The sequence below is a fragment of the Pelodiscus sinensis genome, chromosome 10, assembly GCF_049634645.1.
Source record: "Pelodiscus sinensis isolate JC-2024 chromosome 10, ASM4963464v1, whole genome shotgun sequence".
In the NCBI taxonomy this organism is placed as follows: Eukaryota; Metazoa; Chordata; order Testudines; family Trionychidae; genus Pelodiscus; species Pelodiscus sinensis.
The window spans coordinates 9,891,950-9,905,066 of NC_134720.1; the positions used below are offsets into that span (position 1 = coordinate 9,891,950).

Genomic DNA, 13,117 nt, shown 5'->3' on the forward strand with positions numbered 1-13,117 from the left:
CCCTGAAGAGGGATGGGTAAAAGGGGTGGTAGAAGAAAACTGGATAGAATAACCAACTTGAAGATTTCTAACAACCATCGGTCTGTGGTGATGTCATGCCATGCTGTGTAAAAGGGTGCTAGGCAGTTCCCAAATGGGATAGAAAGGCTAGAATCCTGGACTGGAGTTTGTGATGCTATCTGTCCCTTGACCAACCCTTCAAAAGGCCTGCCCAGAGGTGAAGGCTGTGAATTAGATGAATGGTCAGGCCTTTGTCTGCATTTGTCTTGCCATTGCTTCCTCCTATCATCAGTGTCTGGAGGGTTGCACGTAGGGAGTAGGCTTGCAGCACTGGTTAAAGACTTTGCCCTGTTTTGTCTTTGTAGCACGTATATGTATTCCCAGAGTTTTCAGGGTGGATCTGGAACCCTTAAGGGTATGGAGAACTGCATCAGTGGATTTGAAGAACAACTTAGTTCCTTTGAAAGGCAGGTCTTCCACCATGGTTTAAACCTCCCTGGGAAACCCAGATATCTGGAGCTAGAGATGGATTGGGCCATGGTGTCAACCAAATCAAGCGCCGCCTGCAGGGCTGTGTGGGCAATTAGAGAACCTTCTAATAAACTGGATTTGTACTGTTCCTTTTTTGTGTCCAGTAGTTGTTCAATAAATGAGGACATTTGTGAGAACAAACTGTATGTATATTTGGCTAATAGCACTGTATGCTTAGCAATTCTCAACTGGAGCGTGGCCTACGAATAGGCCTGTCTCTCAAACAGGTCTAGGGGCTTCTATTCTCTATTGTATGGGGTAGACTGGTTCTGAGGAGCTATTCCTCCCCCGCCCCCAACCACAGCAGCACAGGGCAGCAGGCGGTCTATGTAGGGAGCCAATTTTTAAACTGGCTCTCTTTGGGTGTGTCTAAACTACACCCCTCTGCCATCAGAGGGATGTAGATTAAGCACATCGCTATTGCAAATGAAGCGGGGATTTAAATATCCCGTGCTTCATTTGAATAAAAATGGCCACTTTTTTCCAGACGTGGCACTTTGCCGGCAAAAGCGGCAGTCTAGACGGGGATCAGTCTACAAGGAAAGCCTTTTCCGACTGATCCCTTATGACTCGTGCAACCAACTGACCGATCCCCGTCTAGACTGCTGCTTTTTGCCGGCAAAGTGTCGCATCGGCAAAACGCGGCAGCCATTTTAATTCAAATGAATCGTGGGATATTTAAATCCCCGCTTCATTTGCAATAGCGATGTGCCTAATCTACATCCTTCTGTCGGCAGAGGGGTATAGTTTAGACACACCCTTTGTGAACCATCTCCACCTGCCATAATACGCTGCTGCCTCTGATACAGAGACAGCAGGACGAAGCGTCTGGGGGCTTCCTGGGAGTGGGACCAGTGCTAAAAACTGTACATACCCTTTTAATAGCATGAACAATATATTTTGTTGAGTGCAGATGTATTCCACTGTGGGAGTTCTTGTACCAATTTGCCGTCTGAGAATGTTGTTGAAAATCTGAGCGACATCTTTTTTGCCCTGTAAAAAACGTAAGCAGTTAAACACATAATATTTAGTGCAACATCACAGTCCTGAGTAAGCTGGCATTCTTCCATGTTCTATTCTGGGGAGGGCAAGATATGGCCTCTGGGCCAGATTCAGCACACCAAGTCTCTGCTTCTGGCCCATGACTCACTCTTGCCAGGACCCAAGAGCAGGCAGGGAAGCAGCCCCAAGCCCCAGTCTGGCTGCTCCATGTGCCTCTCTGCACTGTGCACTCCGTGGGTGAGCACTGTATACTACTCTCATCCAGCACAATCTGTCAGCTCCCACTGGGCAGTTCAGATGTTCCCCCCACCACCCAAGAGCAAAAATGCACATGAAGCAGCCACATGCTTTAAGTAGCCTGGGGCTGAAGCAAGCAGAGAACCTGCCTGAGAGTTGCTGGTTGGGATCCGTCTAGGTAAGCAACCTTGGAGGTCTCAACCCAAACTCTCTGAACATACACACACAACTTGCATGGTCATAACTACCTCCCATATCCTGCACTCCCTCCATAGAAAAGTGGGACACTGGACCACTTAACCAAAATCTTGGGAGTGGCATCCATCAAAAATTACTGACCACCCCTGTTCTACTCTTACACATCTGCACACTGAAAACAAGAGGTGAATGTGCTTCCACTAGGGAAGACTAAAACACATCTTGCTTTGCAATACCAAGAACATGCTCCTGGGTGGGCGGGGCTTGAACCCACAACCCTGGGGTTCCCAGGCCAATGCACTAACCCACCCTACCATCAGGGTGCCCCTTATCTGACCTTCTTGATGAGGCACTGGTGCTGGCTGTGGTGACGCTCCCCAGGTGGGCGGGGCATGAACCCACAACCCTGGGATCCCCAGGTGAATGGGGATTTATTCTTTTAATTATGTATTTTTGTTTTATGATGGAAAAACAATTATAATTCAATAAAGTCAAAGGTAAGTATTGCATAAAGGTATATTCCTCATTAGGGTTGTAAAACCCCGGTTAATCAGTTAGCAGGTTAAATGTTATATTTAACTGGTTAACCAATTAAATGGTGATGAGCGGGGGGCCTGACTGGGCTAGATTGGTCCCCTCACTTGCTGAGGCCAGGCTGGAGTGGCCCCTCCACCTGTGGCACACCAGACAGGGCCCACTTCAGGCTGGGGCTGCTTCGTCCAGGGTGGAGCAGCCCCCAACTTGCGGCGGGCCCACAGGGCTGAAATCAGCTCCTTGCCCACAACAGGCAGGCTGCTGCTCCAGCCCACCAGTTACACATTCACATCACATTTATAAATGATCTAGAGGAAGGGTAAACAATGTGGTGGCAAAATTTCAAGATGATACCAAACTGCTCAAGATAGTTAAGACCGAAGCAGACTGTGAAGAGCTTCAAAAAGATGTCACCAAACTAAGTGATTGGGCAACAAAATGGCAAATGAAATGTAATGTTGATAAATGCAAAGCAATGCACATTGGAAAAAATAATCCCAACTATATGTACAATATAATGATGACTAATTTAGCTACAACTATCCAAGAGAGAGATCTTGGAGTCATTGTGGACAGTTCTCTGGAAACATCCACCCAGTGTGCAGTGGCAGTCAAAAAAGCAAATAGAATGTTAGGAATAATTTTAAAAAGGATAGAGAATAAGACAGAAAATATTTTAATGCCTCTATATAAAACCATGGTAATGCCCACATCTGTACTGCGTACAGATGTGGTCGCTTCATCTCAAAAAAGATATATTGGCATTAGAAAAGATTCAGAAAAGGGCAACAAAAATGATTAGGGATTTGGAACGGGTCCCATATGAAGAGAAAATTCAAAAGATGTGGACTTTTCAGCTTAGAAAAGAGGAGACTGGGGGGGGAGGGAGATATGATAGAGGTCTATAAAATCATGACTGGTGTGGAAAAAGTGAATAAGAAAAAGTTACTTACATATTCCCACAATATAACAACATGGGGTCACCAAATGAAATTAATAGACAGTAGGGTTTAAAAGAAATAGAAGGAAGTTTTCTTCACACAGTGCATAGTCAATCTACAGAACTCCTTGCCAGAGGATGTGGTGAAGTCTAGGACTTTAACAGGGCTCAAAAAAGAGCTAGATAGATTCATGGAGGTTAGGTTCAACAATGGCTATTAGCGATGATGGGTAGGAATGATGTCCCTAGACTGTTTCTCTAGAGGTGGGTGACAGGGGAGGGATCACATGAGGATTACTTGTTGTGTCCCCTCCCTCTAGGGCATCTGGTACTTGCCACTGTCAGGGTATGTCTACACTACAACGTTAATTCCGAACTAATTCGAACTAAGCTAATTCGAACTAACGGATCCAGACTAAAAAACTAGTTCGAATTAGCGTTTTGCTAATTCGAACTAGCATGTCCACATTAAGTGGACCCTGAACCAGGCTTAAGGATGGCCGGAAGCAGTGCCGGCAGGGCATCAGAGGAGGACTTAGAGCGTGGAGATGCTGTCTCAGGCTAGACAAGGGCTGTGCTTAAAGGGTCCCGACCCCCACCCCGGACAGACAGTTCTCAGGGGTGCCCCGCTTGCAAAGCAGTCCTGGCTTGGATTGCCCGGACTACCCACACTGGGCACATCACAGCACTCGGCCATCAGCCCGGCTGCACTAGCCGCAGGCTGCCACCTGGGGAGAGGGGGCAATTGGGGGGCTGCAGGAGAGCTTCCACCCCCAAAAGCCCACAGAGCCAGCCCAGTCCTCCCCATCGGGGGAGTGTACCCCATTCCTCCCTCGCCTCCTTCCGCTTACCCTTCCCTAGCCCCTCTTCTTGATGTACAAAATAAAGGACAATTGTGTTCAAAAATGGAATCTGTCTTTATTGAACAAAACTGGGGGAGACTGGGAAAAGGAGGTGGGAGAGGGGAGGGCAACTAAAATGATCAGGGGTTGGGAACAGGTCCCATATGAAGAGAGGCTAAAGAGACTGGGACTTTTCAGCTTAGAAAAGAGGAGACTGAGGGGGGACAGGATAGAGGTCTCTAAAAGCAGGAGTTGGGTGGAGAGGGTGCATACAGAAAAGTTCTTCATTAGTTCCCATAAAGAAGGACTAGAGGACACCAAAGGAAAGGAATGGGTAGCAGGCTTCAAACTAGTAAAAGAAAGTTGTTCTTCACAAAGCAAAGTGTCAACCTGTGGAACTCCTTGCTGCAGAAGGCTGTGAAGGCTAGAACTAGAACAGAGTTTAAAGGGAAGTGAGATCAAGTCATGGAGGTTGGGTCCATGGAGTGCTATTAGCCAGGGGGTAGGAGTGGGGTCCCTGCCCAAGGTTTGTGGAAGGCTGGAGAGGGATGGCACGAGACAAATGGCTTGGTCACTGTCTTCGGTCCATCCCCTCCAGGGTCCCTAGGGTTGGCCCTTGAAGAGGGCTTGGAAATTATTTGTTTCTATTTGCAACTCAAGAAGCTGGTTTTCACCTTAGGTAGAACAGGATCTAGCTATAGGTCCAGAGCTCGCAGTTAAATAATTCTTATTCATGGTTACTTGAATTTTATAATCTATGACTAGAAGCATGCCATTATTATTGATGATCCTTGTTTGCAGAATGAACTTATTCTGACAACATCCTAATCAGTGTGTATCGTGCTTTAAGGTAAAGAAATATACTTTATACTTGATGAATACTTCTAACAAATATGACAGAATGACAGCTTGTTATTTTAGATTTGTTTTAATTATAATATTGGATTCCTGGTGCTGCGGCAATGGATGGTGCATGAGTAGAAAATTAATAATTCAGAAAAAGCTAGGAAGATCATAGTCTTTAAAAAAAATAATGCATTTGTTAATTAGCATAGAGAGTTTGTTGCACTACTGCAGGGGTGGCCAGCCTGAGACTCGCAAGCCGCATGCAGCTCTTCTCTGCCCCTACCCCCAGTGCAGCTTGTGAAGCCCCCCCCCCCCTCCGGTGGCTCAAAATCCGCCCTCAAACCCCCAAAAATGGCCCTCTCCTCCCGGCTCCCTGTGCTGACCTGGGCAGGGGAGCCGTCTGGCGCGACCATGAAAGATGCTGAAATAAAAATGGCAGCAGGAGCCTGCAGTGGCCAAAAAGCCTCAAAATGCATTTTCTTAAAGGAGCAGAGCCTTTTTTTTTGTTTTGGCTTGACAACTTTGCCCCAGCTCTTCGTGCTGGATCCACTGCTATCTTGGCTCTTTGCCCAGAATGGATTGGCCACCCCTGCACTATTGTCAGGAAATAAGTGTTAGTTTGTTTTGTAAATGCTCGTTTTCTGAATTATAATTCTATTGAAAACCAGTCCAAAGAAATATCAGAACCCTTTGTTCTGTTAATGAGTAAAGCAGTGTTTTGAACAATACAGCAATCAAGTCTCATTCATTAACACTGACATTTTTTCTCCCAGAATATCATTATTCTCCTTATTTTTTTTGCCAGCAACAGCTCTTCCTCTTTCTTCCTATAACTGAGGTGGTGGTGGTGCACAGTAATTCTAAATCTAGTTATTCTTAGAAGCATCTATTACTTCCAGCAGCCAACAGGGGAGTTTGCCTGGGTGAAATCCGAGAGGAGCTAGGGTAAGTGTGGCTTTTGGGGGCCTGTGTTGTGAGCTGGTGGGGTGAGTATCAAAGTGTTTGTCTGTGAGCATCTCTTTGACTGTGTGTTTGGAGGTCTGAAAAGAGCAGCAGTTGGAAAGTTTGAAAAGTGTGAATTGGGAGTGCTTTGTTCCAGGTGGGCCTTCAGAGGTTGATTGCAATAGGGGCAAGGCTTTGAGTCAGGCCTAGCCTCAGTCTTATAAAAAGGCAGCCAGAGTGAATGCAAAGAGCAGCGAACAGGGCAGCAGCCAACAGGTCAGTTTGTCTGGGGGTTTGCCCTGGGGGAAGCCCCATAGTGGTTGGTGGTCTTTTCTTGTATTTTTTTTTCTCTTCTGCCCTTCAAGGAGGCATTTAAAAACATCTAAGGAATCTCTCAGAAGGAAGGCAGGTATAGATAACGAGAGGTCTGCTGTTGTTACCAGCACAGCATTTTCCATCTCGTTATCTATACCTGCCTTCCTTATCGTATTCTTATCGTATTCTTTGATAAGATAACGAGCCTTGTGGATAAGGGAGAAGCGGTGGATGTCATATACCTAGACTTTAGTAAGGCATTTGATACAGTCTCGCATGATATTCTTATTGATAAACTAGGCAAATATAACTTAGATAGGGCCACGATAAGGTGGGTGCATAATTGGCTGGATAACCGTAGTCAGAGAGTTGTTGTTAACGGTTCTAAATCCTGCTGGAAAGGGATAACAAGTGGAGTTCCTCAAGGGTCTGTTTTGGGACCCGTACTATTCAATATCTTCATCAATGATGTAGATATTGGGATAGAGAGTACTCTTATTAAGTTTGCAGATGATACCAAACTGGGTGGGGTTGCGACTTCTTTGGAGGATAGGGACATAATTCAAAATGACCTTAGCAAGTTAGAGAAATGGTCAGAGGTAAACAGGATGAGGTTTAATAAAGAGAAATGCAAAGTGCTCCACTTAGGAAGGAACAATCAGTTCCATACATACAAGATGGGAAGCGACTGTCTAGGAAGGAGCATGGCGGAAAGGGATCTAGGGGTCATAGTGGACCACAAGTTGAATATGAGTCAACAGTGTGATGCTGTTGCAAAAAAAGCAAATATGATTCTAGGTTGTATCAACAGGTGTGTTGTAAGCAAAACTCGTGAAGTCATTCTGCCGCTCTACTCTGCACTAGTTAGGCCTCAGCTGGAGTACTGTGTCCAGTTCTGGGCGCCACATTTCAAGAAAGATGTGGAGAAATTGGAAAGGGTACAGAGAAGAGCGACAAGAATGATTAAAGGTCTAGAGAACATGACCTATGAAGCCAGGCTTCATGAACTGGGCTTGTTTAGTTTGGAAAAAAGAAGATTAAGGGGGGGACATGATAGCGGTTTTCAAATATCTAAAAGGGTGTCACAAGGAGGAAGGCGAAAATTTGTTCCTCTTGGTTTCTGAGGACAGGACAAGGAGTAATGGGCTTAAAGTGCAGCAGGGGAGGTTTAGATTGGACATTAGGAAAAAATTCCTAACTGTCAGGGTGGTCAAATATTGGAATAAATTGCCAAGGGAGGTGGTGGAATCTCCCTCTCTGGAGATATTTAAGAACAGGTTAGATAGACATCGGTCAGGGATGGTGTAGACGGAGCTTGATCCTGCCTTGAGGGCGGGGGGCTGGACTCGATGACCTCTCGAGGTCCCTTCCAGTCCTATTATTCTATGATTCTATGATCTATGATTGTCTTCCTCCCAAAATATAGAAAGGATTTCATCTGCACTTCTTGCCATTTCAGAAGAAAAAATTAGAGGAGTTGAGGCCCAAGTATCAACCTTATGTTCCATCAGAAAGGATGAAGACTTCCTTGATAGAAGGCAGCATTTAATCCTACAGGCACAGCAGGCTAAGAGCCAGTGAGGGCAGTACAGAACAAGGAAGGAAACTGGCAGCATGTAACCTCTAAGGTTGTGTCTAGACTACATGCCTCTGTCGTCAGAGGCATGTAGATTAGACACATAGGCAAAGTCAAATGAAGCCGCGATTTAAATGATCGCGGCTTCATTTAAATTTACATGGTTGCCGCGCTGAGCCAACAAACAGCTGATCAGCTGTTTGTCCGCTCAGCGCTCTAGTCTGGACGCTCCCCTGCCAACATCAAAGCCCTTTGTCGGCAGCCCAGTTATTCCTCATGGGATGAGGTTTACCGGGGCTGCGGACAAAGGGCTTTGATGCCGGTAGGGGAGCGTCCAGACTAGCACGCTGAGCGGACAAACAGCCGATCAGCTGTTTGTCGGCTCAGCACGGCAGCCATGTAAATTTAAATGAAGCCGCGATCATTTAAATCGCAGCTTCATTTGACTTTGCCAAAACTACAAATCTACATGGCTCTGTCGACGGAGCCATGTAGTTTAGACGTACCCTAAGAGAAGAAGGCAGCCAACTCAGATATCTCCCATTCATGTAGAGGTAAGTAACCACTCTCAGGCTCTCTCAACAGGCACTACGGTAGAGAATGCTTTGGCAGGGACCTCTCAGGGAAGAAATCAGAATGGGACACCATCTACCAGAAGGCATGGGGTGCATAGTGCTAGGGATGGGGGTTCCATGACCACCATCACCCCCAAAAGAAGACGGGTGGCGGTGGTCGGGGACTCCCTCCTAAGAGGGACTGAGTCATTCATCTGCCATCCAGGCCTGGAATCTCGAGAAGTGTGCTGCTTACCAGGAGCTCGATCGAATTCAGGATGTGACCGAGAGTCTTCCAAAACTGATTAAACCTTCAGATCATTACCCCCTTCCTGCTTCTTCATGTGGGAACTAATGATATGGCCAAGAATGACTGAGTGGGTCACTGCAGATTATGTAGTGCTGGGAAGAAGGAATTTGAAGTGCAAGCAGTATTCTTATCCATCCTCCCTGTTGAAGGAAAAAGTCCAGGTAGGGATCATCAAACTGAGGAAGTAAATGCATGTTTGTGCAGGTGGTGTTGGAGAGAGGGCTTTGGATTCTTTGACCATGGGACTCTGTTTTGGGCACAAGGATTGCTAGAAAGAGATAGGATACACCTAACCAAGAGACGAAAGAGCATTTTCGCGGGCAGGCTTACAAACCTAGTGAGGAGAGCTTTAAACTAGGTTCATTGGGGGATGGTGACCTAAGCCCCGAGGTAAGTGGGGATGTCGGATACTGGGAAGAAACAGAAGGAGGAATGAGCAACAAAGGAGGACCCCATCTGAACAAAGGATCCAAATGGAGAAGGTAGTGCGATCAACTGGTTATCTAAAGTGTTTATACACAAATGCAAGAAGCCTGGGAAAAAAACAAGAAGAATTAAAAGCCCTGGCCCAGTCAAAGAACTATGATTTGATTGGAATAACGGAGACTTGGTGGGATGACTCGCATGACTGGAGCGCTGTCATGGAAGGGTAGAAAATGTTCAAGAAGAACAGGTGGGGGAGAAAAGGAGGAGGAGTTGCACTGTCTGTAAGAGAGAAGTAGGATTGCTCAGAGCTCCAGTATATAGAGGGAGAAAAGCTTGTTGACAGTCTATGGGTTAAGTTTAGCGGTAGAAGCAACAGGAGTGATGTTGTGGTTGGTGTTTGCTATAGACCACAGGATCAGGTAGATGAGGTAGTCAAGGCTTTCTTCAGACAACTGAGAGAAGCTTCCAGATCACAGGCCCTGGTTCTCATGAAGGACTTCAATCACCCTGAGATCTGTTGGGAAACCAATACAGCAATACACAGACAATCCAGGAAGTTTTTGGAGAATGTTGGGGATAACTTCTTGGTACAAGTGCTGAAGGAAGTGATTAGGGGCCATGCGCAGCTTGATCTGCTGCTCACAAACAGGGAGGAACTAACAGGGGAAGTAGAGGTGGGTGACAACCTGGGAAGCAGTGATCATGAGATGGCAGATTTCAGGATCCTAACAAAAGGAAGAAAAGAGAGTAGCAAAATACACACTTTGGACTTTAGAAAAGCAGACTGACTTCCTCAGAGAACTCATGGGTAGGATTTTCTGGGATGCTAACATGAAGGGCAAAGGAGTCTAGGAGACATGGCAGTCCAGGAGAGATTTAATACAACTGAGGGAGCTGGCAAATTTTACTGCAGAGCCTTTGGTCATTATCTCTGAAAACTTGTGGAGAACGGGAAAGATCCCAAATGATTGGAAAAAGGCAAATGTAGTGCCCATCTTTAAAAAACGGAAGAAGGACAATCCAGGGAACTACAGACCAGTCAGCCTTACCTCAGTCCCTGGAAAAATCATGTAGGGGATCCTCAAGGAATCCATTTTGAAGCACTTAGAAGAGGGGAAAGTGATCAGGAATAGTCAACATGGATTCACAAAGGGCAAGTCATGCCTCACCAATGTGATTAGCTTCTATGATGACGCAACTAGCTCTGCGGATATGGGGAAGTCAGTGGATGTTATATACCTTGACTTTAGCAAAGCTTCTGATATGGTCTCCCACAATATTCTTGCAAGCAAATTAAGAAAGTATGGATAGGATAAATGAGCTGTAAGACAGATAGAAAGCTGGCTAGACTGTCTTGCCCAACGGGTAGTGATTAATGACTCGATGCCAGATTGGCAGTCTGTTTCTAGCGGAGTGCCCCAAGGATCGGTTCTAGTGCAGTTTTGTTCAACATCTTTATTAATTACCTGGATGAGGGGATGGATTGCATCCTCAGCAAATTGCAGATGACATTAAGCTAGGGGAGAGGTAGATATGCTGGAGGGCAGGGATAGGGTCCAGAGTGACTTAGACAGGTTAGAGGACTGGGACAAAAGATTGATGAGGTTCAACAGGGGCAAGTGTAGAGTCCTGCTCTTGGGATGGAAAAATCCCAAGCATTGTTACAGGCTGGGGACCGACTGGCTAAATAAGAGTTCTGCAGAAAAGGACCTGGGGATTACAGTGGATGAGAAGCTGGATATGAGTCAGTGTGCCCTTGTAGCAAAAAAGGCTAATGGCATATTAGGTTGCATTAGGAGGAGCATTGCCAGCAGATCTCGAGAAGTGATTATTCCGCTTTATTCGGCTCTGGTGAGGCCACATCCGGAGTAGTGTGTCCAGTTCTGGGCTCCCCCACTATAGAAAGGATGTGGATGCATTGGAGAGGGTCTAGCAGAGAGCGACCAAAATGATTAGGGGGCTCGAGCACATGACCTGAGGAGATGCTGAGGGACACACACATACAAATAAATTCTCATGCTAACAGTTGCGATTCCTAAGGATAGTGTAAAAGTGTTCCAGCAGTGTCAGACTGTACCTCCTTGATGGAAAGAGAAAGTATGGTTTGGTTTTCCTCTTTCTTTTTAAAACTTTTAAAAGGATTTAACTATGCCCAGCAACAGATACTTTAATACAAATTAACAGGGAACTGATTGACAAGTTATTCTCTGAACAGTTTTGTTAATTGCAATATAGATATATGGTTGTAATTTCAAATAAAGGACCTTATCAGGATATCAGGGAAATTTCTTAAATGAGGACCTAAAATAATTTCGTTTACATTAGGGGCCCACTACTGTGGTATTTATATCCAAACAGACTGTAGACAGAGTGCAACAATTGGGGGGAAAAAACCCAAGTTGATGTGCCCTGATCCATGTACTAACAACTTCAGATTCTGTTATACCACCGGAAGGAGTAAATAAACATAAGCAAACATCATGTGTTTTCAGCTCTGGACATAGCCATTACTATTTTTGGAAACCACTAAGGGGCAGGAACCAAGATGTTGAATTGCATTCATTAACTGAAGGAAAGTTAGTACAGGTGGTGGAGTACAGGTGTGTTGATATCTTTAATGCTACATTTTGCATTAAAGAACACTGCTGAAAATGAGTCTTAACATGAGTTGAAGAAAGGTCTGGAAAGCTTGTCTCACAAATAAAAGTTGGTCCAATAAAATATTAGAGGGACAAGGTGGTGCGGTAATATCTTTATCTCAGCAAAGAAAAGCCATGTCCTTCTCAGGTAACAGAGCAGTTGGGAGTCCAAAAATAGGAAGGTATTTCTAACAATCAGCAGTCCTCTCACACTGAAATGTACAGCTACTTCTAATACAGAACAATTCCATGCCATTACAGATCTAATAAAATCAATGTGTACACAACCATTGTCCATCACCAGAAGAATGCTTTCTGGATAATCAGAAAGATTAAAAACTGGGCTGAAAGATTTTGAAAGTCAGCTGAATCCACATGTAATTTCTCAACAGCTAGAGCCCATCTCAATTGCTTTCACTCTGAATTTCCATTGATTTCTGTTAAATATATGATAGAAACATTTATGTGGGGAGAAAATAATTTCCATTGGTTTTTATTTTCAAAATCCTTTTTACACTGTACTAATTCTATTTGACTTTTCTTTTTAGAAAAATAAATTATTTTCTTTGTATAAAAAGTTGACGATTCCCTCTGCAGGTAGTGGAGGGTTCCCCCTTTCTGTGAGAAGAGATTTGGGTGGTTCAGTCAAAGAGACATCTGATAGAAATAGGGAAACCAAATCTGCCTGGCCAGCCGGGGGCTATGAGAAGGCACTGTCTGATTCTATCTTACGGAGTACTCTGGAGATGAGTGGGATGGGAGGAAATGCATAAAGGAGCTTAATATCCCATAAAACGAGGAGAGCATCCTCCAAAGATCTGGACCCTATGCAGCCCCCCCCCCCCCCGAACAGTAGTAAGGGAGTTTGGTATTGTGCTTTTTGGCAAAGAGGTCTATTAGCAGCAGTGGAAAATGGTGAGAGACCATGGTATGTATTTCCCACTCATGCTCTGTTGTAAAGTTGCAGCTGAGCGAATCTGCAAGGACATTCTTGATGCCAGGTAGATACGACACAGGGATGATAATATTGTGCTGGATGCACCAATTCCAAAGGCAGACAGCTTCCGCACAAAGGGAGAAGGAATGTGCACCCCCTTGATAGTTGATATAATACATTGTTGTGATGTTGTCTATAAGAATGCAGATTGTGGAACGGAGGATGTATTGTTGGAATTGTTTGCAAGCATAGTGTACTGCTCGGAGCACCAAAGATGGATGTGAAGCT

The 13,117-nt window shown here is 45.1% G+C and overlaps 1 protein-coding gene across 4 annotated transcripts in view; it reads right to left on the reverse strand.

The window, feature by feature from the left end:
- Positions 1-13,117, reverse strand: part of CAB39 (calcium binding protein 39) — a 92,418-nt gene that overhangs the window by 14,669 nt on the left and 64,632 nt on the right. For all 4 annotated transcript variants that reach the window (XM_075937496.1, XM_075937497.1, XM_006114244.2 and 1 more), the window contains one exon: positions 1,406-1,524. In XM_075937496.1, coding sequence (XP_075793611.1) covers positions 1,406-1,524 — 119 coding nt within the window. The remainder of the gene's footprint in view (positions 1-1,405; positions 1,525-13,117) is intronic.